At 35.1% G+C, this 25,920-nt stretch overlaps 3 protein-coding genes, 1 long non-coding RNA gene and 1 other non-coding gene across 8 annotated transcripts; 4 read left to right on the top strand and 1 right to left on the bottom strand.

The window, feature by feature from the left end:
* The first annotated feature begins 5,196 nt into the window (after positions 1-5,196).
* On the top strand, positions 5,197-10,767 carry LOC110012727 (uncharacterized). 4 transcript variants are annotated; one of them, XR_016067793.1, is made up of 5 exons: positions 5,197-5,388; positions 5,584-5,766; positions 6,553-6,634; positions 7,449-7,556; positions 10,468-10,767. It is a non-coding gene; the product is annotated as an uncharacterized LOC110012727 (long non-coding RNA). The 4 variants fall into 4 exon arrangements; XR_016067794.1 differs by having other exon boundaries at positions 10,464-10,767; XR_016067796.1 differs by having other exon boundaries at positions 7,449-7,956.
* A 5,534-nt stretch (positions 10,768-16,301) lies between these two features.
* Positions 16,302-17,401, top strand: LOC105171566 (pathogenesis-related protein STH-2). The gene is made up of 2 exons (XM_011092728.3): positions 16,302-16,642; positions 16,729-17,401. Exons 1-2 carry the CDS (start codon positions 16,459-16,461, stop codon positions 17,031-17,033), a joined length of 489 nt encoding a protein of 162 aa, XP_011091030.1. The 5' UTR covers positions 16,302-16,458; the 3' UTR covers positions 17,034-17,401.
* On the top strand, positions 17,203-17,398 carry LOC148786779 (U2 spliceosomal RNA). Its single transcript, XR_016062271.1, has one exon. It is a non-coding gene; the product is annotated as a U2 spliceosomal RNA (small nuclear RNA).
* Positions 17,402-17,546: 145 nt separating the features above from the next.
* LOC105171603 (uncharacterized) lies at positions 17,547-19,019 on the top strand. The gene is made up of 3 exons (XM_088885748.1): positions 17,547-17,925; positions 18,022-18,106; positions 18,201-19,019. Exons 1-3 carry the CDS (start codon positions 17,788-17,790, stop codon positions 18,959-18,961), a joined length of 984 nt encoding a protein of 327 aa, XP_088741874.1. The 5' UTR covers positions 17,547-17,787; the 3' UTR covers positions 18,962-19,019.
* Positions 19,020-19,411: 392 nt separating this feature from the next.
* Positions 19,412-25,543, bottom strand: LOC105171565 (transducin family protein / WD-40 repeat family protein). Its single transcript, XM_011092723.3, is given in 13 exon segments — positions 19,412-19,626; positions 19,628-19,743; positions 19,828-19,902; positions 20,456-20,561; positions 20,773-20,852; positions 20,938-21,083; positions 21,745-21,849; positions 22,300-22,843; positions 22,987-23,075; positions 23,780-23,934; positions 24,445-24,560; positions 24,673-24,813; positions 25,255-25,543. Coding segments are annotated over 13 exon segments (1,782 nt in total). The 5' UTR covers positions 25,345-25,543; the 3' UTR covers positions 19,412-19,607.
* Between the last annotated feature and the right edge of the window lie 377 nt (positions 25,544-25,920).

Raw genomic sequence — 25,920 nt, 5'->3', positions numbered from 1 at the left:
TCGTTTTAGTTTCTGAAGTTCATTTCTTGATATTAACATTCCTAAACTTGAATTTTGGTTCAAATTGATCATTCTGACCATGTTATAATTAGAAATAAACTGACCAGTTTAAACTTTTTTTTTTCCTCACTTCAGTCCCTAAATTTGTAAGTTGTCAACTAGTAGTTAGTGCCACTACAAATACAGGAAATCAGATTCATAGATTGGTGATTAGTTCACATTTTATAGCTCAAATTTGTATATACGTACAGTAAAAACAACTCTATTTAAATTATGTTCGATCAAAATACGATAAATATGACATATTTGGCGTGTAATGGAACACTTCTCTCAAATTGAACATCAATTCCATGACAAATGTATTATATTTACTGTGTAATTGATTTATGTTTGATCTAACTCGATTTAAATTAAAAAATTTATATGCACAACAACACTCCTCATGATACATTGTGATGGGGATAATTCTTTGTAATGTATCTTTCAAGGGCAAAATAGTTACTTTGCATTATACTTTTTATTTGATTGACTTGTTTTGTTATGTTTTTATTTTTGAGTTATTTGTTTCCCTAATGAGAAGTTGAAAACTAATATATTTTAATAACGAGTAAAATTTTATAATAATTATAAATATATATCATGTGAATTAAACATTTGTATCGCACAATAATAATTTAGTTATGTAATCACTAAGATATATATATATATATATTTGATGCGGTCGAGATTTTTACGAATTGATAAAATTGAAAATTTTACCTACGACACAATTATGCACCAGGTGAAACACGATTTTCAAGGAAGGTCTTTTCATAAGAAAAATAATCACTTGCAATAAATAGCGGTTGCCTTAAAAAATTAATATTTTTGGTATTTATAGTAGCGTTGGAAGTTATACAGTGTGGTTGGTTGAATTTGTTTGATATGTGCCTCATATTTGTCTTCCACTTACTCACTTATATTTTTCTCCTTTCATTTGCATTTCAGACTCCCAACCCCATTTTCTCCACAATGGCTAGCAAAGGTGACTCTCTTCCTTAGTTAAATTCTGTTTCTTCTTCATTTAGTGTTCTTGCTTTGTATTTTGCTTCTTTGATTGAAATGTGGAGTGGGGAGGGTGATTGTGAAAATGGCTGTGAGTTACATTACCGACAGACGACGGCACACCCGACGGAAGGGAGGGCACGACGAAGGTGGGGGGAGGCACTAGGCGCGACTTCGAGGTGGGGGGAGGGGGGCGACCCGTCGGCTCGAGGCGGCGCCTCGAGTAGGGGGTGCAGTCCCCCTCCCAATTTGTGATCGCGCCTCAGGTGGTTCGGTACCGGGGCTCAGTAGAGGGGATGTTACGGGCTTTGATCCACCTGCCGAAAATTTTTTTCATGTTTGGGGTGATCTTCCTCCATATCTAGAAGGTTATTCACCGATCATATTGCCGCGATTATGAGTTTGCCTAAGTGTCATTCTTTTGACTCAGGTGAAAATTTAGAGGATATGTCTGATTTTGAGTTGAACTCAACGGGGTCTAGACGTAGCGAGAGGGATGAGGCTTTCGAAAATATTGCCTCTAGGGAGCATCGATTTGAGCGAGAGATATCTATTGGGAGGAAATTTTTGGCCTCTGCCACTTGTGTTGCTTTTATTGCTAAGGCTCAAGAGGAGGCGGTCTCGAGGTTCCAAGAATCAAAGAAGTTGGATACGATCTTAACTGACAAGGCAACTCTTATTTACGATGATGCAATTCGAAGGTGTTGTCGTGTCTTTCGTTGGACCCTTAGCAAGAAGGGCCGGATTGTTGAAGAAGACAATGGGCTCCTTGATCTTGAGGTGTCGGAGGGTGAAGAGGAGGTGGTGGAAGTTGCCGACGGTTGAGCCCCCCAAGTTTAAAAGCTTCGTAGTTTTCTGTTTGTTACTTAGGATTTAATCTCGGAATGTAACCGGATTAATTTGTTTAGTATGAATTTGACCCTCGGCATGTAATCAACGCATATTATTTAGGGTGACCACTTCGCCTCATATGGGGTGCTTTTGTAAGTAGGTGGTTCTAACTCGTGATTTTGTAGTATTTTACTTAATCGACTTTTATGTCACTTGCGTTGTATCTTTCTAGGATGAGTTTGCTTTTTTTACGCAATGTATTTTGATTGGATGGTTGTCACAAGGGATGATTTCGCTTGCGTCCCGGAGTTGGATCTTTGCCAACTTCATTTAGGGAGGGAAAATTCTCCAGGGATAACGTCGTTGGGGGTTGATCTTAGTGGATTTTCGGTTAGGGGTCCCCGGGCAATTGATACCTCAAGGGGGCCTCTCGAAAATCCATAGATCCCCCTTTTCAAAGAAATTTTGAACTACAGCGGAAAAATTAACTTCATTACTTTGGACCTAAATTACAAGAGTTTTACAAGAGGTCGACGGGGAGGGATAAAACGCTACACTTCTACTTTTCCCCTTATTACAAAACATTCAAAAATGGAACTTTACGTACCCAGATAATTTAATAGTAATACTTCTTGAGATTTGCGATGTTCCACGTGCGAGGGATGTCCCACTTTGCATCCAACTTTCCAATGGGGCCCAAAGATTAGGCTTTTCGCATCACCAGATCTCCCACTTGAAAACTTCTCGGATTGACTCTCGCATTGGTTGTGTACATAGTGGCCCGGATTGTGGCTTTTTCTCTGCCCTCTTCGAAAAAATTTACGTTCATCCTCAACCCTTGCTCGTTGTAGTTTGGGTTGTAATGTTTCACTCACCAACAGAGTTCTCCTATTTCTGCCGGCACTACGGCATTTGTCCCATAAGATAGGTTAAACGGAAATTCTCTCGTAGGTTCCTTGGTGTCGTTTGAAATGTCCATAAAATGCTAGGGAGCTCATCCACCCATGCCCCCTTTTCGGTTCCCAATCGAGTCTTCAAGTGTTAAAGGATTGTCCGATTGGTGACCTCCATCTGTCCGTTTGCTTGGTGATTACTAACTGATGAGAAGAATTATTGATCACCAGCTCTTTGTACCAGTACTTAAGTTTATTCTCCGAAAACTGAGTCCCATTGTCGGATATTATGGTGCTGGGGATCCAAAACGGCATATGATGTTCTTCAATAGAAACTTAATCTTTCTCCGATATCTTGGCTAACGGCTTGGCCTCTACCCACTTTGTAAAATAGTCCACCGCGACCAAAAACTTTCTTTGTCCTGCGGCTTCTGGAAAAGACCCAACTAGGTCCAAACCCCTCTGATCAAAAGGGCAGGGACTTTCAAGGGGTTGCATTAGCGTTGTCGGCTGGTGATTAATGTTTGCGTGTTCTTGGCATGCCCGGCATCGCCTAACCAACTCATGTGCGTCGGAGAGCATCGTTGGCCAAAAGAACCCATGCCTGGGGGCTTTTCCCGCTAAGGCCTTTCCTCCAAGGTGGTTTTCGTAAATTCCCTCATGTATCTCTCTTAGGACATAATTTTTCCTCTTCAGGAGTCAGGCACTTTAGGAGGGGCTGCGAGAAAGCACGTTTTTATAAGTCTCCATCTATCACAATGAAGCGGGATGCTTTTCCTTTCAAGGCCTTTGCCCCTTTTTGATCTTCTAGTATAGTTCCATCAGTTAGGAATCTGACGATCCCTTCTTTCCAACTCGGAGGTGTTGGATCCACTCGCATAATCTCATCTTGCTCCTCTATCACGGCTCTTTCCAATGAGAGAAAAGTGATTCTTCTGCTTCGGATGGCTGTCATCGAGCTTGCTAACTTGGCTAGTTGTTCGGCTACGGCATTATCTGTTTTCGACACCTGAACAACAGAGGCTTCTTCGAACTTCTCAAGAAGTGTTTTTGCATTATGAAATTAAAATGCATTAATTCGAAATGTGTAATTAAAATATTAAGAATAAAATGTATCCAATAAGTAAATTATAAGCCAAATAATGCTTAAAAATAAATAAATTGAATAAAGACACACACATATATATAGAATAAATTATTATTAATTATATTAAATTATAAATACCAACTTAACCATATTTATATGATTATGATCACTTCACTCAATAAAATTATTTATAAATGAATCCAACTTTTAATTGAGTCAATAACATTTGAATAGATAAATATAATTTTTATAATTTAAAAAATTTGTAAATTGATTAATTTAAGAATAATATTTTTTTAATAATTGATATTAAACGCTATAGTTTTGTTACATGGCCTCTCAAATATAATCAATAATAAATAAGTACGTACATAAAAAAAAATTCTGATATAAACATAAATATAATTAACTAAAAAAATATTATAGCGTTAATTGATGGACAAAATCGAGTTTTAAAAATTGTGAAAGGTTCTTATATAAAATTACTTCAATTATAAAAACTAATTGATGTGAATTTTGAAAGAGATTGTTTATCCATTAAGCCCACCAGCTCAGTCCAATTGGAAGTGAGTTGTAAAATTGCAAATTTGTTACCGTTGTGAAATGCACAACACACACTAAAACAGACACTATAAATCATAGGAATATCAGTTGAAAGTAAAAAGAAAAAATAGCAAAAAATATTGAAAAATAAAATTTGTTTGTTCTATTTCAACGGTTGCATCAGTCGTCAAGATTTCAAGGAGCCGCCTTCCTCTGCTGACTAAACTATTTATTTACATGAATTAAATATTTAATTGAGTCAATAACATTTGAATAGATAAATATAATTTTTATAATTTAAAGAATTTGTAAATGTGATACTAAACAGTGTAGTTTTTGTCACATGACTTCTTAAAAAAATCAATAATAAGTATGTATGTACATTAAAAAAAGAAAAACATGATGAAATAATCATAAATATAATAAAATAAAAAATAAAAAAAATTATGATATGTATTAATTGATGGACAAAACTAGTTTTAAAAACTGAGAAACGTTTTTATATTAAATTACTTAAATTATAAAACCTAATTGATGTAAATTCTGAATGATTTATAATAAAAAAATAATTAAAAATTTAACATAAATGGATGGATTAAAAAAAGTAAAAAATAATGATGACAAATAATAATTAATAAAAATTAATGTAATTAACTATTTATTTTATAGAACTAAATGTATGTGGCAAACAAGATAAAACAACTTATCCATTAAGGCCCAACAAAGTGTGCCCGGCCCAGCCCAATCTAAATTTTATAGTCGTTGTAAAATACCAAACACATACAAAAATCCTATAAAAATGAAATATCAGTGTAATTAGAAAAAAGCCTAGAAAAACGTCCCATTTCATCTGCAGCATCAATTCTCAATACTTGAGGCAGCCGTGCCTTCCTCCGCTGTCAGCCACCAGTCGCCTTCCTCCGCCGACAGCCACCATTCTCCAACCTCAGTTTCTTCTTTTTTTCAGTAGGTACTTCTTGATCAAAGCAAGTGAGTTTTTTTTTTCTTTTTTAAGTTTCTTGATTTAGGGTTCTTGCTTTGTGAAATTAAATGTATCTTGTTTAAATGAATTTATCTGCCCAATGGAAAACTTGGTATGAGTACTTCTTAAAGATCACGAATTCTTGAATTACACGGTCTTACTCTGTTTTTTTTTTCTTTATGGTGTTGGTGAATGATTTCAAGGTTCTTGAAATTCAACTACTACATGGATTCTCTAGTACGCCGTGGATTACTATTGCCGGGGACAAAGGTGCGGAACTTAAATGCAAGGATGCCGGTGAAGATAGTTTTGTTGGTTCAGAACTTGCGAGGAGAATAGCCAAGACGGCTCCCATCATTGGAGGTTCTGAGGCCTCTTCCCTTTTGGTATGGTTGTTTTTTTGTTTGATTACTGTATTGATGTTGTTGTGATTTTTATTGCTACACTGGATAAAATGGTGAGAAAATGGTGGCGTTCGTTCCTAACATTCTATGTTGAAGTTGTACACGGGTTGGTAATTCTGGCATCAGCAACTCCCAAATAATAAAATTTTCAAGACATGACCGAGGAAATTGTTGGAACTACTTTTAAGGAACTTCCCTGAAAACTATTTCCAAGTCTCTTGACTATGTTTAACTGCTTCTCCTTTCAAGAAAAAATAAGTCAAGTTGGTGAATTTATCTTCATTTTCAAGAAAATGTGTTCTTGGGATAGTGTTCTTTTGGTGGAACTGTCCCTGGTATCCTTTCTTTGCTCTAAATCATGTGCAAGGATGAGCTGCAGTCTTTCTTTCATGTCATTTTCAGAATGCGGGAATAAGTAATTCTAATTACAGGTAAGTTGCATGTTTTGTTCTTGTATATGGTGCATCATGTATTTACCCTTGTTTGTTAAAAGATGTGTAGTGAAGAGCTGTTAAGTTTATTCTCATTGTTTTCTTTGGTCCTTCGACAATTGCCGGCCATATTTGTTGCTGCATAAAGGTGCTGTTCTTTAGCAATCTCTCGTGAGACGTATTCCCTAAACATGCTATTCTAGCCTTAATAAGGACACGAATTACTGGTTCTTCTTTCTCAGGCGTGTGTGCGTGCACGGGTGCATATATATAGATCTATATGTCTATATATGTTTTTGTCAGTTTTTCTGATATACAGATTGTTTCTTTGTTTCAGTCTGGTCGAAAAGGAACGGTTTTGGATTTGGCGAAGTTTGTCGACAAGGGTGTCGAAATCAAGTTAACTGGTGGAAGACAAGGTCAGTTATGTGTAAATTTGATTGGTTTGGAAATTCAGGCCATGTCTTTGTTCAGTTGTGAATGGATTGGTTCTAATATTTCTGTTCAGAAACTGTTGTGCTTATGATTGTTTTTTCTTGGTTTTATCTGGTCATTTTCCACTCTTAGTGACATTAATTTACCATTGAAATCCCTGATCCTCAGAATGCAATCAACAGCAGTGGCCTATTTGAACCTCAAACAATTTTGTTCCCCGGGTTACTGCAATTAAATCCTCCTTAAGATTTCACTATTTACAGTTTGATTGTTGCTTTGTTTTTACTTATCATTTTCCAAAACGTCTGTAATGTGTTCTGAAGGCATATATTTCCCGTCCCTTTTCTTAAGTCTAATAGGTTCTGATCAGTACGTTTGTGTTAATTGCAAGACTTTATCAAATTGCGATGAGTGTTCATGACATAGTCACTTTGTTTCTCCAAATCTGCCATGAGGATCTACAGGCTTTGGTTTGGATTGTCATCTTGGTGTGTTGGATGATCTTCCTACCATTGAGATAGGAAAGAATGTGACTGCAGCAATAATATAAATGTGTGCATTTTCTGTTTCAGAAAGTTCTTTACTTGACGTTATATTATCTAAATGAATGCAAAAATGTAGTGGAAGTGATTTTCTTGTTTTGGGAAAAGGTTATTTGCATTGATGTAAAAGAATCATACGTACACTTACAAGCTTTTCACAAAAGTTTTTTTTGGAAATGATTTCTACCTGTGTGAGAGGTTAGTGATATTTTAAGTTTTCTGAAAATTGCTGCCGAATGATCTTTGGTTCACGTAGGACTTTGGTGCTGAAACCTTTTGGCTCCACTTATTAACACATGGAGCTATATGAGCAAGATGCTGATGTTGTCAATTGCACAATCTAGAGTAAGACTACTGCTTGAAGGTAATGGAAAGCCATGTATGTCTTCACTTTGATTATTGAATCTGTGTCTACTTGAGGAGCAGTAAGTAACATTATGTTTACTGATCAATTTGCCTACTTCACCTCTGATTGCATGTATGTGATCCACTGATGGCTAAGTGTCATCCGTCCATTCTGTCTTACTCTTATTTGAACTTGACTTAAGTATCTTAATATTCTCCTGGGACTGTGATGAAACTTCCTAAGTATTTTACTCTTATATGTAATCCGCTGAAAGCTAAGTGCCATCATCCACTCTCTCTTACTCTTATTTTAACTTGACTTCAAGTATTATAATATTCACTTAGGACAGTGATATTTTAACTTCCCAGACCAATTAATGGACAGACAGAATATTTTCTCTCAAGTGCCATATAGAAAGGTATCTTGTTTATGCGGTATCTATTTTATCCTTTAAATTAGAGCATGTCGCCATATTATGTATATGTGTTGTTTTCTTTTGTGCCTTCATGATTCTATCTTAATGCAAAGAATAGATGTCATACTATTTATAATCTCTTCGAGAAGTACTGTTGTTACTAGTAATCTAGCACGAATTCTTTTATATGCGAGTTTTATTGTTATTGGTCACAAATAATTTTTCAGTAATATGTATGATATGCATTTATTTGATTCTACAAGTGAACCATGTCAGTTGGTATGTGTGATTCATACTTGTCTTTTACAAGAGCGAGGGCCAGAGTTTGAATTTGATTTGCCAATTCTGTGCGAAGTAGATAACCTCATATCGATAAAGATTGTGCGGGAATCAAAAGGTTAAGTAGGATTTAAATGCTCAGTTAAAACATATGTTGGCTGCTAAAGTATGCTATTTGACGACATTTTAGAACCTAATGGTAGCCTACCTATCTTCATATTCCTCTATTCTAGTTTCTAACTCAAAAGTAACCAGTGCCCCTATTAATTCTTCTAAGTCAATTTATCTTCCATATTTTGAAATCAAGGTGGTTGAACCATTGATTTTACACTTTGTATAATTCAAACCCAATTGTATTGCTTTAATTTCTTTGAAAAGTCACAGAATCACCATTCTCGTTTGGAAAGAAAATAATTATGGGTTTTGAGGCTGCTCAAAGTGTGAAGGGTGCGAGGTTAGAGTTGAGACCTAAATTGGAGAATTAACCCTCCTTTTTTTTCGTAAATTTATTCTTGGTGCATTTATTGTGTTGGGTTCTCTTTTCATGCGCTTGCCTTAAAACTTTTTGTTCGTATTACATTTGACATTCTTGTATGAATTTACAAAATTCATGTTGGTTCATGTTATTAACCTCTTGTTTTTGCAGGCGTATCATAGAAAAATGCGTTGAAAAATCTATATCATTCGATCATGAATTATTTTATTTGTGAACTTTGAAAATTAAATGCTATACTAAAATGCCTAACTGTTGTCTAGATGCCAATTTAAAATCTGTTTTTCAAGAGGACTTGGTAAATATTTTGTGAGTACTATATAATTTCATGAGTCCATAAATGGTTTTTGAGGAACACGGAGTTTTGCTAACTTAAATTGCGTTTGAAGAACCTTTAATATTACTGGAAATTAGTTTCCTTGTCAACTGTTCTTCTGTTATCAATTAATATTTTCAAAATCAGCTTTTATATTTTACTCAAAGATTTGTTTCTTCTCTTATCAATTAATGTTTTCAAAATCAGCTTTTATATTTTACTCAAAGATTTGTTTTTCTTGTCAAGTATTTTATAATAAACTCAATTTTTCAAAATCAGCTTGTGCTTACAAATAATGAAGAAAAATTAACAAAATATTTTGATTAGCAATAGATGAATTCCTTTAATTGTTTTTGGATAAATGCATGACAAGTCATATGTTTTGGACTTTAAGTGAAGCTTTCTTTGTTGAATTTTAATTTTATAAAAGTAATCTACTTTGAAACAGTTTTTGAAGTTTTTTGGAACATTTTAAAAAGCATTCAGTTTACTATTTTTGGTCAAATTGCATTCATTGCCATAATTGTTCAGATTTTCAAGAAATACATTATTAACTTTTCTTTTGACAAATGATTATCGTGCTGAAACTTGTTAAGATGTGTTGAAAATTCTTTTAAGATATTTGACCAATAATTTAAAAAACGATAATGAGACTGGCATCTAGAACAGTTATGCAATTTATTATATGTATGTTATTTTTTAAAGTTCATAAATGAACTAATTTGTGATTGTATGCTATAGAATTTCCAACAATACTTTGATACGCCTGCAAAGTTGAGATGTCGATGATATGAACAAATATGGTGTTTTGTAAAATTTGTACAAGAATCTTAAATGTCCGACAAACAAAAAGTTTTGATAAAGCGACATGGGAATAAAACCTAACATAATGAACAAACCGAGAATAAACCAAGAAAAATAATGGAGGGTTACTTTTTGTTTACGTCTCAACTCCAACTCTCTTGCGCCTGTCATATTTAAAGCGGTCTCAGAATCCGTAATTCCATCGCTTCCAAATTAGAATGTTGAGTACGTGAGTGTTTCATAGAAATTAGACACTTTTGGGTTTGAATTATACAAAGTAAATTGCAATGGTTTCAACTTTACTTGATTTCTCAATGTGGGAAAAATTGATAAAGAAGCAATTAATAAGGTCAAAGGTTGCTTTTTTGGCTAGAAAATGGTAGAGAGGAATATATGGATATATAGGTTATTATGTGGTTCTAGATGTTGTCGAAGATGCACTCTTCTTTTAGCGGCCAATATGTGACAACTGGGTGTTTAAATTAGTTCTTAGAGAGATGTTACTTATATTAAGTTGTTATTGCATGTCATTATGTTGCGCGTTTTCTCTTTAATTGTTGATTCTGTACACATTTTCTTGTTTGTTTATTTCATTCTAACAACTTAATGTTGGTGAAGACAGCTTTCACGGCGATTGGGTTCAAGTAATTTGGAGTATTGAGTCTTTTGCACCAGAGTATCAACCCTCCTAGGTTCTCCAAGAAATCGGCAGCCAGAGTCTATTGTAAATAAGAATTAAGTGTGTATGGTAGTAATTCGGCCTTCTTTGTATTATGGCTCCAATAAGACCGCCTTGTTTCTTAGCCAAAGAAATAAAAGTTTGGATCCGAAACTAATTTGTAGTTGTATATTTATTACTTGATCAAAACCATATGCACAAATTGGTACTTTATTGAAGCTCAAATCAACTGTTTTTTGAGAATTCTTTTCTTTTTTTTTTCCTATACTGCTTACAATTGGAACATCGTTGAACTCTATTCTCCATATGGAAAATACACTGCCAATCAAAAATAAATAAAAGAAAATAGAACTTTTGTAGTATACAATCGTCATCAACAAACTAAAAAGCAAAACTACAATCCAATTGAGGTATATCAATGTTAAGGTAGTGTCTATCAACAAGCTAGCTTGCATGTTTTCATCCTCTATCGTTTTTTAGACTTATGGGTACACATAAATAAATTTGGCATTTTATTAGCAACTTTAGAATATGGCGAAGTCTCCAGGTTATATATAACTATAGCTAATGATTATGAATGTGATGGTGATTGTTAAATATCTTGATTTTAAATGTTCAAAATTAATAATAATTGAGATGGGGATGTCAATGATCTCGTAGAGACTTACCGACGTGACATATAATAAGAAATATCTCTTCTTTTATGGAGATTATATAAATATGTTTTGACCGGTAAATATATTATCATAGTTAGTCATAAAATATATTAAGTTCACAATATTTTTTACGTTTCTGTTATTGAAACATTAGCATTATACAATTATATTTTCAAAATAAATTGATAATAATTGTTTTAATTGATAAGGATACTATTTACTTCTATTATTTGTAATTCACTTTCTAAATTTAATTGGTACTACTAAATTAAAAATATTTTTCAAAATTAAAATTTTATATTTCGTATTCACAGATGATTATATTTCACTATTTTGTATTCATGTCAATTAATATAAAAATAAAAATAGTAATATAGTAAAATAAAAATAATTAGTCAAATTCTTTATTTTTGGATTGCTTTAGTAAGAAGATTCATTTAATAAAAGATTAACAATATAACTCAAAAAGAGCACAATATGAAATATGAAAGTATACCCCGTGAAAGGTATGAATGTTTTCTTACAATAGAAATAAACACTCAAGCCATTCTCACTATTTTATATTTAATCATAAGTTACAGTTATTAGAATTTTCAAAATGATACGTCCATTATATTATAAAAAATTTTATAATCTAAAAATATTAATCTAATATTAATATTAAAATAAAATTAATTAGTCGGAAATCACTTGATTTAAATTTTTCAACAATATGTTTAATTTAATAAAATTGAGGATATTTATTCAATGTTATATTTTTATTTTTTGAAGTTTGGATTAGTATTTACATGTTACTCATATGCTATTCATTTAAATTTTAATGTGCCCTAGTAATTTTTATATAAATATTTATGATCTTTCCTAGCAAATTAAGCATGTTGAAATATTATGCTATTTAGTTAGATATATCATTCATCTTTTAAGAACTTTAGAGGAATTAGAAGTATCCTATATTTTTCTTCTTTATTAGAATTAAATATTATAGTTGCTTCATTATGTTTTCATTTAGAATCGTTTTAATTTCTCAAGTTCATTTCTTGATATTAACATTCCTAAACTTGAATTTTGTTTCAAATTTATCGTTTTGACCATATTATAATTGGGAATAAAATGACCAGTTTAGACTTTTTTTTTTCTTCACTTCAGTCCCTAAATTTGTAAGTTGTCAACTAGTAGTTAGTGCTACTATAAATACAGGAAATCAGATTTGTGATTTGTTCACATTTTATAGCTCAAATTTGTATATACGTACAGTAAAAACAACTTTGTTTAAATCAGGTTCGATCAAAATACAATAAATATGACATATTTGACGTGTAATGGATCATTTCTCTCAAATTGCACATCAATTCCATGACAAATGTATTATATTTACTGTGTAATTGATTTATGTTTGATCTAACTCGGTTTAAATTAAAAAATTTATATGCACAACAACACTCCTCATGATACATTGTGATGGGGATAATTCCTTGTAATGTATATTATTTAGGGTGACCGCTTCGCCTCATATGGGGCGCTTTTGTAAGTAGGCGGTTCTAACTCGTGATTTTGTAGTATTTTACTTAATCGACTTTTATGTCACTCGCATTGTATCTTTCTAGGATGAGTTTGCTTTTTTTACGCAATGTATTTTGATTGTGTGTTGTCTCAAGGGATGATTTCGCTTGCGTCCCAGAGTTGGATCTTTGCCAACTTCATTTAGGGAGGAAAAGTTTTCCAGGGATAACGTCGTTGGGGGTTGATCTTAGTGGATTTTCGGTTAGGGGTCTCGGGGAAATTGGTATCTCAAGGGAGCCTCTCGAAAATCCATAGATCCCCCTTATCAAAGAAATTTTGAACTACAGCGGAAAAATTAACTTCATTACTTGGGCGTAAATTATAAGAGTTTCACAAGAGGTCGACGGGGAGGGATAAAACGCTACACTTCTACTTTGCCCCTTATTACAAAACATTCAAAAATGGAACTTTACGTACCCAGATAACTTAATAGTAATACTTCTTGAGATTTGCGATGTTCCACGTGCGAGGGATGTCCCACTTTGCATCCAACTTTCCAATGGGGCCCAAAGCTTAGGCTTTTCGCATCACCAGATCTCCCACTTAAAAACTTCTCGGCTTGACTCTCGCATTGGTTGTGTAAATAGTGGCCCGGATTGTGGCTTTTTCTCTGCACTCTTCGAAAAAGTTTACGTTCATCCTCAACCCTTGCTCGTTGTAGTTTGGGTTGTAATGTTTCAGTCGCCAACATAGTTCTCCTATTTCTGCCGGCACTACGGCATTTGTCCCATAAGATAGGTTAAACGGGAATTCTCCCATAGGAGTCCTTGGTGTCGTTCGATATGCCCATAAAATGCTAGGGAGCTCATCCACCCATGCCCCCTTTTCGGTTCCCAATCAAGTCTTCAAGTGTTAAAGGATTGTCCGATTGGTGACCTCCATCTGTCCGTTTGCTTGGTTATTACTAACTGATGTAAAGAATTATTTGATCGTCAACTCCTTGTACCAGTCCTTAAATTTATTCGCTGAAAACTGAGTCCCATTGTCGGATATTATGGCGCGGGGGATCCAAAACGTCATATGATGTTCTTCCATAGGAACTTGATCTTTCTCCGATATCTTGGCTAACGGCTTGGCGTCTATCCACTTTTTAAAATTGTCTACCGCGACCAAGAACTTTCTTTGTCCTGCGGCTTGCGAAAAAGACCCAACTAGGTCCAATCCCCTCTGATCAAAAGGGCAGGGACTTTCAAGGGGTTGCATTAGCGATGTCGGCTGGTGATTAATGCTTGCGTGTTCTTGGCATGCCCGGCATCTCCTTACCAACTCATGTGCGTCGGAGAGCATCGTTGGCCAAAAGAACCCATGCCTGAGGGCTTTTCCCGCTAAGTCCTTTCCTCCAAGATGGTTTTCGCAAATTTCCTTATGTATCTTTCTTAGGACATAATTTTCCTCTTCAGGAGTCAGGCACTTTAGGTTCATGATGTTATTTATGTTTTTGTTATTGAAACATTAGTATTATACAATTATATTTTCAAAATAAATTGATAATAATTGTTTTAATTGATAAGGAACTATTTACTTCTATTATTTGTAATTCACTTTCTAAATTTAATTGGTACTACTAAATTAAAAATATTTTTCAAAATCAAAATTTTATATTTTTTGTTCGCAGATGATTGTATTTCACTATTTTGTATTTAAGTCAATTAATATGAAATAAAAATAATAATATTCACAAACTCAATAGTAAAATAAAATAATTTATCAAAACTCCTTATTTTGGATTGTTTAAGTAAGAAGTTCCATTTAAGAAAAGATTAACTATATAACTCAATAAGAGCATAATATGAAAATGTACCCCAATAAAGGTACAAATATTTTCTTACAATAAAAATAAACACTCAAGAGATTTCACTATCTTATATTTATTCATAAGTTACATTCATTAGAATTCTCAAAATGATACGTCCATTATATTATGAAAAAAATTATAATCTAAAAATATTTATCTAATATTAAAATTAAAATAAAATTAATTAGTCAGAAATCACTTGAGTTAAATTTTTCAGCAATACTTTTAATTTAATAATAAAGTTGAGGATATTTATTCAATATTATATTTTTTTAAAGTTTGGATTAGTATTTACATGCTACTCATTGATATTCATTTTAAATTTTAATGTGCCCTAGTAATCATTTTTTTTTTAAAATATTTAAGATCTTTCCTAGCAAATTAAGTTTGTCAAAAAATTATTTGCCTATTTAGTTAGATATATCATTAATCTTTTAAGTACTTTAGAGGAATTAGAAGTACCATATATTTTTCTTATTGGTTAGAATTAAATATTATAGTTGATTCCTTATGTGTTCATTTAGAATCATTTTAATTTTTCAAGTTCATTTCTAAACGTTAACATCCCTAAACTTTAATTTTATCTCAATTGATCATTCTGACCATATTATAATTGAAATTTTTTTTTATTGAAAATGTTAACGACTCATTTAATAATTGATCGAAAAATGCATGTGATGACTAAAATTGAGAAATCTTTAACTTAAGGAATACAAAATGAGAAATCATAATAAATAGAATTTAATTAAAAAGACCCTAACACCAAAAATATAATTTTTTCAAAAAAGCATTTCTAATTATAATAAGATTGTTAATTTTTGCTGTCAATAGTGACTTATGTAATTATACAAATGATGAAAATACTTATGTAATTTTTTCCAGATGCTCTCTCTGACCGGTTGTTGGACTATGATGAAAATGTTCATAAACAAGTTGTTTCTGTGGTTTGCGATGTAGCATGTCATGCCCTCACATCCATACCAGTTGAAACTGTCAAACTGGTCTCAGAACGCCTTCGGGACAAATCTGTATGTACCTATCCAGTGACGGTACCTCTTTCTCATTATTAATTCTTGGTATCTACTTTGCTTGTGTCTCATAGCTTCTGGTGAAAAGGTATGCTATGGAGAGGTTAGCTGACATATATAGAGTATCTTGCATGAAGCGGTCTAGTGATTCAACGAAAGATGATGAATATGATTGGATTGTTGGCAAGATTTTGAGATGCTTTAGAATAGATGAGAACACAAAAAAATCATTATAATTCTGGGTTGTTGAGTGGTTTTGATTTTTGGGCTCAAATGCAAGTATTTCAGACTTACAGTTTCTGATAATAGTTCTGTAAAAATTCGAGATTTAGGAAGTCTTAAAATATGGCTTGAGAATAATTAGTGGAAGGTGGAAATTCCAAATTGATGGATGCCAAATTATTAGGTTGATATACAATAGAGGCCGCCCATGTGGAAAATTAGATGCAACCAATCAACTGAAAATCCTAAGGTGTTGAAGGCAAAGATTATACCCTCTAGTCCCTTGACCACTACTTACACGAACCAAATTCTAATTTAGATTGGATTTGTTCAAAATTTAAATTAATTATATGATAAATATAATATACTTGCGATGTGATTGTTATATAATTTAAAAAAGATGGCCAATTATATATCAAATTAATTATATTTAATTTATAATTTATTCGATTCAACCAAATTCAATTTGAATACAAATTTTCCCATATCTTATATTTGATGACAGGTTTTTCTTGGTCTTTGTTCAACTTTGAGGTGCAGACACCAAACCCTTTTCCTAACAATCTCTCTCTATATACACACACATTTATCATCTCATCATTCAAAATTTTCAGACATTTCATTATTCTAGCAAGCTACTCAAATCTAGAAAATATTATCTTGCATAGTTGTCATGGGAGTTACAAGCATCACTCAAGAATTTAGCAGCCCGGTGGCACCGGAACGCCTGTTTAAGGCCTTGATCCTAGACTCTAACAACCTAATACCAAAACTCCTACCTCAATCCATCAAAAGTGTCGATTTACTACGAGGAGATGGAGGAGCCGGAAGCATTGAGCAAGTCAACTTCACCGAAAGTAAGCAACCTCAACGCTGATCTGAAAACATTAAATCTTGACATCATAAACTCAATTGTTCTAGTTTTATCTACTTTTTGGTACAGCTAGCCATTTTAAGTACGTGAAGCATCAGATAAATGAGCTGGACAAACAGAACCTTGTGTGCAAGTACACGATGATTGAGGGCGATGCATTGGGCGACAAGCTTGAATCCATCGTGTACGAGATCAAGTTTGAGGCATCCGACATTAATGGTGCAGGTTGTGTGTGCAAGATGACGAGTGAGTACCACACCCTTGGAGGGTATGAAGTTAAGGAGGAAGAAATCAAGGGCGGGAAAGAGAGTGCGATGGGCATATACAAAGTTGTGGAAGCTCACCTCTTGGAGAATCCCCATCTTTATGCTTAATATGCTTATATATGTTCTTGTCTGAATCTGTGTTCTCAGTTCAAAGTTAAACTTGCTAGCTTCATTACAACATGGAGTGTAATAGTTAATCCATCCCACACTGGAACTACATCAACAAGGAGGGCTACGAGTCATATATAAAAAGAGCCGGGCCGCCTCTGTTTAAAGCATACCTTTCTCGGCCTTTTGGCTAAGATCAAGTGTAGTATCTGTTCTTATCAGTTTAATATCTGATACGTGGGCCATTGGCCCACATGATATTAAATTAATTTTTTTAGGGGGAAGGCCCGATAAGGTAGCTTGCTGCCTGGGCCTTCGAGCGTCGCCCATGCGTTGCACTACTGCAAGGGCCTGGCGCACCCCACCAATCCTCGTCTATATTATTGATTGAAGTATTTTCTAACATTATGGCAAAGTGTTGCGTCAGGCGCTCGTACGAGAAAAGAGGCAATACTGTTATAGACGTTTAACAATTTAAGATACAAATGGGAGCAGTACTTTTTGTCTTGTAGATAAATTAGATTCATGATATGAACAGGTTGACACATTATCCTAAAAACTACAATTTCAATCTATGCGGTAAATGATCAAAAATATAATTTTTATACCAAAAGGGACGGGTTTTGGACATCCTAAATAGGCACAAAGGTAGCATAGTCATACATAACTAATGCGAATTCCCCGCAGCCTCAACGTTCTAAGCCTAAGGTCCCAAACATAAGACACAACACATGGAAAAGAAGAGATTCTTTGCATGCCCCACAATGCACAAACTTGCAAATTATTCCCTCTCCTCCATATATCGATTCCATGTTACTCATCCACTGTGTTCGACAACAAAGCTACTTTTCTAGTTTCTCTTCATTACCTAATCATGCTTCCAGATATGAAGGTATGTTGTTTTACCTCATGTACTCATACACGTAGGCTAAGAGATTTTAGTTTTACGTTTACCATTTTCACATCCCATCATATGGTGTAAACACAGAAGGCTCGAGTCACGGAGATAAAAGTTCGGATGGATTGTAATGGCTGTGTACGGAAGATCAACAAAGCTCTTCATGGCATCACCGGTATTCAGTTTCTATGGCTTACAGCACGACATGTGTTTAACGGTTGTGTTAAGTGTAGTGCGTGCGTCTATAACACAATGTTTATTGGCCACAGGTATATATGATATCTACGTTGATTTATGTCAGCAGAAGATAACAGTAGTTGGGTGGGCAGATCCTGATATAATAGTCAAAGCCATCATGAAAACAAGAAAAAGGGCAGTCATTTCTTCACATTCAGAACAGTTCGATCAACCAAAAGAACCAACACCTGAAGGTGGGGCCACTAATGGAGGAGCACCACTTTCGGAGTCCACCAAACTGCCAGCAGAGAAGACACCGCCTGAAGGTGGGGCCATTGATGGAGGAGCAACACCTTTGGAGTCCACAAACCCGCCAGCAGACATGACAACACCAGAAGAGTCATTGAAAGAACAAAAAGACCAGGAAAATCCATCGCGTGAATCTGCTATTGCCACAAGCAGTGGATTGACTGGATATCCTGAACCAAAAGATCGTTTAGCAATTCATGTCATACACCACCAGCCACCCAACTACGGATATCGATATGGCTACAATTATAGTTATCAACAGGGCTATGGTGGACAATGGCACGACTCCCATGGTGGTCTAGGATTCACAAGGGAACAGTCTCAGCCACCTCAACCTGTTTGCGTGACTCATGGTTACAACACATACAAGCCATCGCTATGTGTAACAGAATATGCCTATCCAGTTCCCGATCCACCGCCACGGTACTCACAGTATAGTAGACCAGACGACTATAGTCAGGATTACTACAGTGGGAACATTGGCAATGGCAATATCACATCAATGTTTAGTGAGGACAACCCAAATGCATGCAGAATAGTGTAAGACCCATATGGGTTAAAATTGCATACAAGAGAGACCATTGCCAGAGTAAACCAAAAAAACAACCAAACTTGAAAATTTTCATTTGCGATGATACTTAAAAGAGAATTCATTGCCATTTCTCAGCAAATAGATTCCTAGCTTGTAAGACCAGACAGCATTTATCCTAATACTACTCTTCATTAAGATTAAGGATTAATTCAAAGGTACCCAGGATTCCTTCCATGTGAAAGCATCACAGTAAAATTCATATTCAATTACCAAATGATTATAAAAAAATTACATCAATGTTCTTATATATAATTAACAGTAGTATCAGAAATGGAAGGTAAAGGATCTAACTAAATGTCCGCTCCTTGAAAGTGATAGGAATAATTCAAAATATATCTGCCTAAACAAAGCACAGAATTGCCTTCACAATATGGAAACTCGTGTATCTACTTCGTGACTGAATAAAGAGAAAGATGCTGTCAGCATAACATATAACATGATATCTAAAGGGATTGCTCGCTTCTCGATCTAAAAATGTGTTCTGGCAGGGAAATTGCCAATAGTGAAAAACAAAATTGCTTTCCTGTGGGCGATGAAGCCGGAAAATACAAAGAAGATAACGAAAAAATGGAGTGCTTACTTTCTGTTGCAAGGACACCTAATCATCACTATCACTCTGTCGGAGAATCTTCATCAACTCCATAGAGAACTTCATCAACATCTTCATCTTCACTTTCATCCTCTTGCACATCACGTTCTAAGACCTGCCTTCTGTTATTCGTGGCCTTGTCAATCTATTCAGAAAGTAAACCTCAATGAGCAAGATATAGAAAATGTCATAGAAATTTGCCTTCAACTGACATCCTAAAGGAATTAACCTGAGCTGACACAAGTTGCAAACGACCAGACAATTGGAATAAAGAGTTCATGGCTGGCACTTTTGATTTGGCAACCTAAAGGAAAAACAATACAGTTGAGTCATATATACCATTAAAGACCAAATATTAATAGCAAAAAGAGAAAATACTATACTTAGTCATCTTATTACGGAAAAAGAAAACGAATACGTGCTTAGACTCATATTTTCCATCTTTAAAAATTCTAATCTGAGTAGGATGTCCAGAGATGGTTGATGATAAGATTATTCCACCAATTCTTCCAATAACAATATTAGCCATAAACTCAGCCATTTTCAGATGTCAGACTAGCAACCCTATTCTGCTGCGCAAGAGGCAATTTAATTGTAAAGCACCATTCATCCTGAAAGTATGTTGGGCCAAGCAGGTTGGGGTTATATATCAATAGCTTGAAATGATAATTGAGCAAAATAAACATGGATTACTCTATAAATTCATAGCTCTCGTTGGCCTGATTTCAGCCAACATCAAGCTATGCAATGGGACAAGCAGTAGAATCCAAACATGTAACATCTATTCCACTAAAAAACACAGCATAAAATAAAAAGGCAAAGAAGCAAAACTAGAATGTAACTTTCACCATATCTACCTTGTACAAGGAATCAAGAAGTTTTGGTTCCTGAGATTTAACATAATCGCTGTGATACACTAATATACAGCATATCCAAGGAAGAACATGCTTGGCACTCTGAGATCTGGCAAAATAAAAGTTGATCAAGGGTGAAGATTGAATGTGAAACAAAAGAAGAAAAAAAATCATGTGCCTAGACACAATAAATACTGTTTGCAGTTACAAGAGCCGAAATTATGACATCATTGTTTCTACTCCAAATGTAGTTCTCCATTTGCAGCACCAAGTTGCACAGGCTTGTTAAAGAGCCTGTAAAGGGATTTTAAAGAGCAAACCTGGATTCCCAAACATCAACCAAGCCCTTCAACAGGTTGAATGCATCATTAGGTTCCATGGATGAGACAGTTGCTTTCACCTATATAGACGGGGACAACTTTTTATTTTCTATATAGAAACATCAGCAATAGAAACAACTCTGCAACACTATCAGGAAGACAAACCTTCTTATGTGGCATACTTGAATCAAGCTTAATGCCGTCCAATATTTCAGAATCCAAGGTTGTGCTAAGATCATTACTGCCAAGTATCCCTAAAGATCTCAGCTGGTCCTCCATGCAAAGGGTGACAGAGTCCAATTCGCCTTCATCTGCATCATCCCACATACATGAGTCACATGACCTAAACAATTGCTTCAACTAGCGGTAAATACTGGAGATGGATTATGCATCCAATCCCCTTAAATAATACACCAAGCAACTAGCATCTTGCATATTGTTTTAGGAAGATCCCGGCAGTTGAAACAGCCGGAGAAGACAAGCATTGTATTTTAAGACACAATATTAGTCATCATTTTGTAATCCTTTGAAAGAAATGGATATCATTAATATATGAGAATGATGTACTATTTTCACTTTGAATTGAACTGTACAGGGAACAGAAAATTCACAAGATGACTATGCGTTTCCATTAACGATTCAATTTGTTTTGTGGAAAAGAAATGATCTCATCCAACTTACATATGTATACCAACATTTGTGCATAACATTATAACAGCAGACAATTTAAGGTATTTTTTTTAGAGTCAAATCCATTATGCATGCAAATAACAACGAAATGCTAATTTTCATTGATGGGTTTTTATTCTAAATTCCAATATATCTTACTTGACGTGCATATTGCATGGAGAAATTATTCCTCAGGTGGAAGGCAAGTCGATTTTGCAGAATGAAGATGGTATAATTTTTTCCCACCAAGACAATGAAGTAGTCAGAAGAAAGCTATCAACAGGGCTCAATTTTCAAGCATACCTGTGCCTCCCGAAGGCTTAGTTCCGCTCTTATTGTCAACCGGATCAAATATCTTAGGCACGGGAAGTAGCGCACCCTCCGTATTTGTGCGATCCAAAGCAGTTACTGTTCATCATGATAAACAGTTATCAGCACAAACATATTCTGGATAAGGTAGCTAGAAAGTTAAATATGGCATCAAACTGAACACTAGCAAGCAAGCAACTGCATTCAAACGTGCCATGCATTTTCCATTCAGCACTTTGAATCAAATGGAATAAGTTGATGTCATATTTATAGAAGTTTAAATAAGGAGAACCACAGAGTTATTTTACAAGAACATGTTTATATAACCATTACGCCATGCTATCAGTTACACTTGTAACTGTGTTGAGAAACAGATCATGGGCAAAGCTGAATAATACCAAAATGCGCATCCACAACAAATGGTTTTTCTTTTCTAACTTAATATGATGCTTATTTCCTAAAGATGTATTCAAATTGTTATCAACATTGTCATCAAGAGAGAGAGAGAGGGGGGGGGGGGGATTGGGGGAACGAAGAAGGCTGACTTGCCTTTACTCCTGGTCTCTGACGCTCTTTCATATATGTGTGATTGACTGATAGGTCGAAGGATACCATCTTCTGAAAAATTTAACTCTATGTCTGTCCCAGAGTGCACCAGAACTTTCTCAAATGTCGGTTTTATAAGTAAACCAAAAGCAAGATACATGTGACCACATGCAGGCTCGGAAATGTTTTGTAGTTTTGCAGCAAATACATTCGGAACTGCCCCCTTGTGTTTCTTTAGAACTCCGCCATCACAAGGTACACTGATTTTTGTGGGTTTGGAATTCCGCAACTCATCTATTGTCTTTCCATGCCAAAAATAGCAAATACCAATTTCGGATATAGCCAGAACAGATAGACCAGCATCTGCATCTCCACTACTGGTGCATCTGCTATCCAAGAAGACAGCAGGGTGGTCCATTGCAAGAAACACTGAAGATGATTTCTTTTTGCTACCATCAATTTTCCACACTGCAACATATCGTTCAACTAAAGATGAAGAAAGCACATATCGACCATCTTCAGAGAAAACCATACATCTCACAGCACCCTGTTTAAAAATGGAGAAAAAAAATTATGAATAACCAATATACTGCTGCAGAACTGAAAATTCTCCAATTGTTTTCATAAGACAAAAATGGATCAACCAAGTGTGACTCAATGACATGAACCAAAAAGCTGTTAGCATCTCACAGGATGGCCAGAAAACTTCTGCAGCTTTTTTTGATTTGAAGAATTGAAAATCTTCACTTGACCTGCTGCAGTTGCTATCATCTTCCCATCTGATTTAAGGCAAAAGCCAAACAAGAAGCCAATAAGTAGGAAAGAAACATTCCAATGTTAACTTCTATATAAGAACATTGAAAAAATGACAGAGAAGAAAGAGGTATAGTGATTTACAGGCTTTCAATGCTGCAGAATATCAACCACTCTTGTTAGCACTAATTGGCCCTAACAGATAAAGACTGACACTGAGTCCCCAGATTCGGCTAACTTTTAATTACTTCAGAGACAATGTATTAAATATCTTAGATTAAGATTTGTTAAAGAAAAAGATTTATGGAGGAACTTTATTTCTGGAATTTGATGATCCAACATTATTTTTATGGAGGATTAGTAATAAAGTGTTGGCTACTCATAATTCAAGCACAGCAAAATGGTTGCACTGTTCTATGTACATTTTATTTTGCAGGCCAACTTTGATAGATAAACTAACTTCGTGCCAAAAGTTACCCACAAATGATGATGCGAACAGCAAAATTTATCAACACTAAACTTAGCAGGATGCAAGAATCATCTCATCCACTAAGCAAAAAGTAATAAAGTGAACAGCAAACTTTATGGACATCAAACCAGCAGGATACAAGTACCATCTCATCCATTGAGCAAAGAAAACCAGAGCAAACAATAAAACTTTATCAACACTAAAACAATGAAGTAGAAGTACATAGAGTTTTATCAGAAAGGACGAATACAGGACTAATACCTGGGGAAACTGCCAGAGAAGATATTACCCTTGAAGAAGCGGTCAACTTGTTTAACACATTTCCTGACATTGAGTCAATTTCACAAACCATTCCATCCGCACCAGCAGTATAAATGTGTGAACCATGTACTGAAAATGAAACAGCAGTGACACCCCTACACATTGGCATTGAATAGGGCAAAAATTATAAGTCTACCGAGTCCCAAACTCTGCATGTTTCCTCACACAACTTCTACATCTACATGAACTTATGAATACTTTGATAACTATATAAGACACTGCAGAGAAGTAGGTCCATTCTATTTCTCCTTGGTGAAATTGCAATTAATAGAATAATCATCTATACTTTCTTAGTTCAAGGGCAAGGCCACCACAAATATTCAGATCAGATGGTTAAAACAACTAAGTAAAACAAACAACTTTTTTCTATGAACTATTCTTACACAAAATTCAAAGATTTGAGGTACAATGTGATGTGCATGTCTGCCGATACACTTATAGGTTGGCAAAGAAGATAAACTATTCTATTTTAAGATGAAATTAACCCTGTCATATTCGTGGTCCGCGGAAGTACTTTTTGCTCAAGATCCCAAGAAAATTGAGCACATTAAACATTAAAGAAAGTTGTAAATCTGCAAGCAGTGGTCTTACGCAACAGAACTCACCCTGGATGACAGTTGTTAACCCTCCATTTCAACTGGCCAGCAGAAACATCCAATGCCAGAACATCACCACCGCCCGTTCCCAACACCAATAGGGAACTTCCAAGTTTCCGCTTTTTCTAATCGCATCCATTCCAACAATGTTAAGGCTAATTCAGAAACTAACATCTGTCCATAGATAATTGAACCAAAAAAACTGATTTGAATATATGTGTATACAAAATGCCAAACCTTTCTCTCCAAAGACAACCACTTCATACAAGTATAATCCATTGAAAGGTGACCTTCCCGATTCCCAAATATACTCGTCGTTTCCGTTGAAGAAATATCTGCAAATTCAGTCTGGAGCTGACCCTTCCCTGTGTCCCATATCTGAAAATTTGCCAAATTAAATCATCCTGGAAATCTTAGACCTGGCAATACCCCATCTTCCAAACAATACTATGACTTAAAATCTTTCACTCTTTAACTATATCAGTTACCCCTCCGTCTCGCTCTCTCGCTCCCTCCCTCTCCCACACTCAAATAAATTTCGCATTTCATCAAAGAAAAACAAACTCTCCACTCAAACACTTTATGCATTTCCAAAATTGAAGTTCATAACGTGAGCCCATTACATCTTAAAAGAACAATAACAATAATTTTGCACAAAATGCATTTGTCACCAACCTAGAAGCATGCTAGTTTAAGAACCAGAACCCAAAGCCAGAGGCACCAAAGCTATACTACAAATTTTAACAACAACAAGAATACTCCAGCTCTGAACTGTCTTTTCAAACTCTCAACAATATTCTAAGCAGCGAAAGAACGCACCTTTATTCGACCATCACCAAGAGTTATTGCAAACAAGTCTAAAGATGGACTAAACGAAGTCAAAACGTCCCGGATATTTGATGACCCCATCTTCTTTTTCTTGAGAGCTTAAAACCCAGAAAAGAAAATTGGATGAAAAGCCGAGCAAGCTGAAGAATGTAAAATGGGGTATTCTTTCTTTTGTTTGTGGGTGTTCCCTTCAAACCGTGTAGAAGGTGCGGCAGTGCGGTGCCGGAGGTGGCGGTCGAGCTGGCGGCGCGAAAACTGCAAGAATCAGCGTTGGGGGTGTGGTGGGAGGAAAACAAATATTAAATGGGCCGAATAGTAACAATGAGCCCAATAATATTGGGCTCACCCATTTGTTGAAACCCATATTTTCAGACAAGCAAAGGGGAAGGAAACCTTAAGACATAGTGGGCCCACCGGCAAAGTCGATCACGGGACAGACAGCGTACTTAATTAACTACCCCAGTTCCTACCCTACCCTCCCACACCGTCAACACCCGATAACTCCTCCACCGCCACTTAACGTACGCACTTCACCTTCCTTTACCCAACGCAAAGCACATTCTCACTTCCAAATGACCATTCTATCCCTCCAGTATAAATTTGTACTAGCATTAATATATATATATAGAAAAATATATTTCAGACAGACGTATTAGA

This window comes from Sesamum indicum, linkage group LG10 (genome assembly GCF_026168435.1).
Source record: "Sesamum indicum cultivar Baizhima isolate 11 linkage group LG10, ASM2616843v1, whole genome shotgun sequence".
In the NCBI taxonomy this organism is placed as follows: domain Eukaryota; kingdom Viridiplantae; phylum Streptophyta; class Magnoliopsida; order Lamiales; family Pedaliaceae; genus Sesamum; species Sesamum indicum.
Note: the sequence above shows the minus strand (reverse complement) of the source record. Positions and strands in the feature narration are given on the sequence as shown.

What these genes read in the sequence shown, in the direction of transcription:
- LOC105171566 (XM_011092728.3), top strand. Translation starts at nt 16,459, where the DNA reads ATGGGAGTTACAAGCATCACTCAAGAATTTAGCAGCCCGGTGGCACCG. An exon ending in GCAAGTCAACTTCACCGAAA is followed by an intron (nt 16,643 to 16,728) that starts GTAAGCAACCTC and finishes TTTTTGGTACAG; the next exon opens with CTAGCCATTTTAAGTACGTG.
- LOC105171603 (XM_088885748.1), top strand. Translation starts at nt 17,788, where the DNA reads ATGCCCCACAATGCACAAACTTGCAAATTATTCCCTCTCCTCCATATA. An exon ending in TCATGCTTCCAGATATGAAG is followed by an intron (nt 17,926 to 18,021) that starts GTATGTTGTTTT and finishes GTGTAAACACAG; the next exon opens with AAGGCTCGAGTCACGGAGAT. An exon ending in AGCTCTTCATGGCATCACCG is followed by an intron (nt 18,107 to 18,200) that starts GTATTCAGTTTC and finishes TATTGGCCACAG; the next exon opens with GTATATATGATATCTACGTT.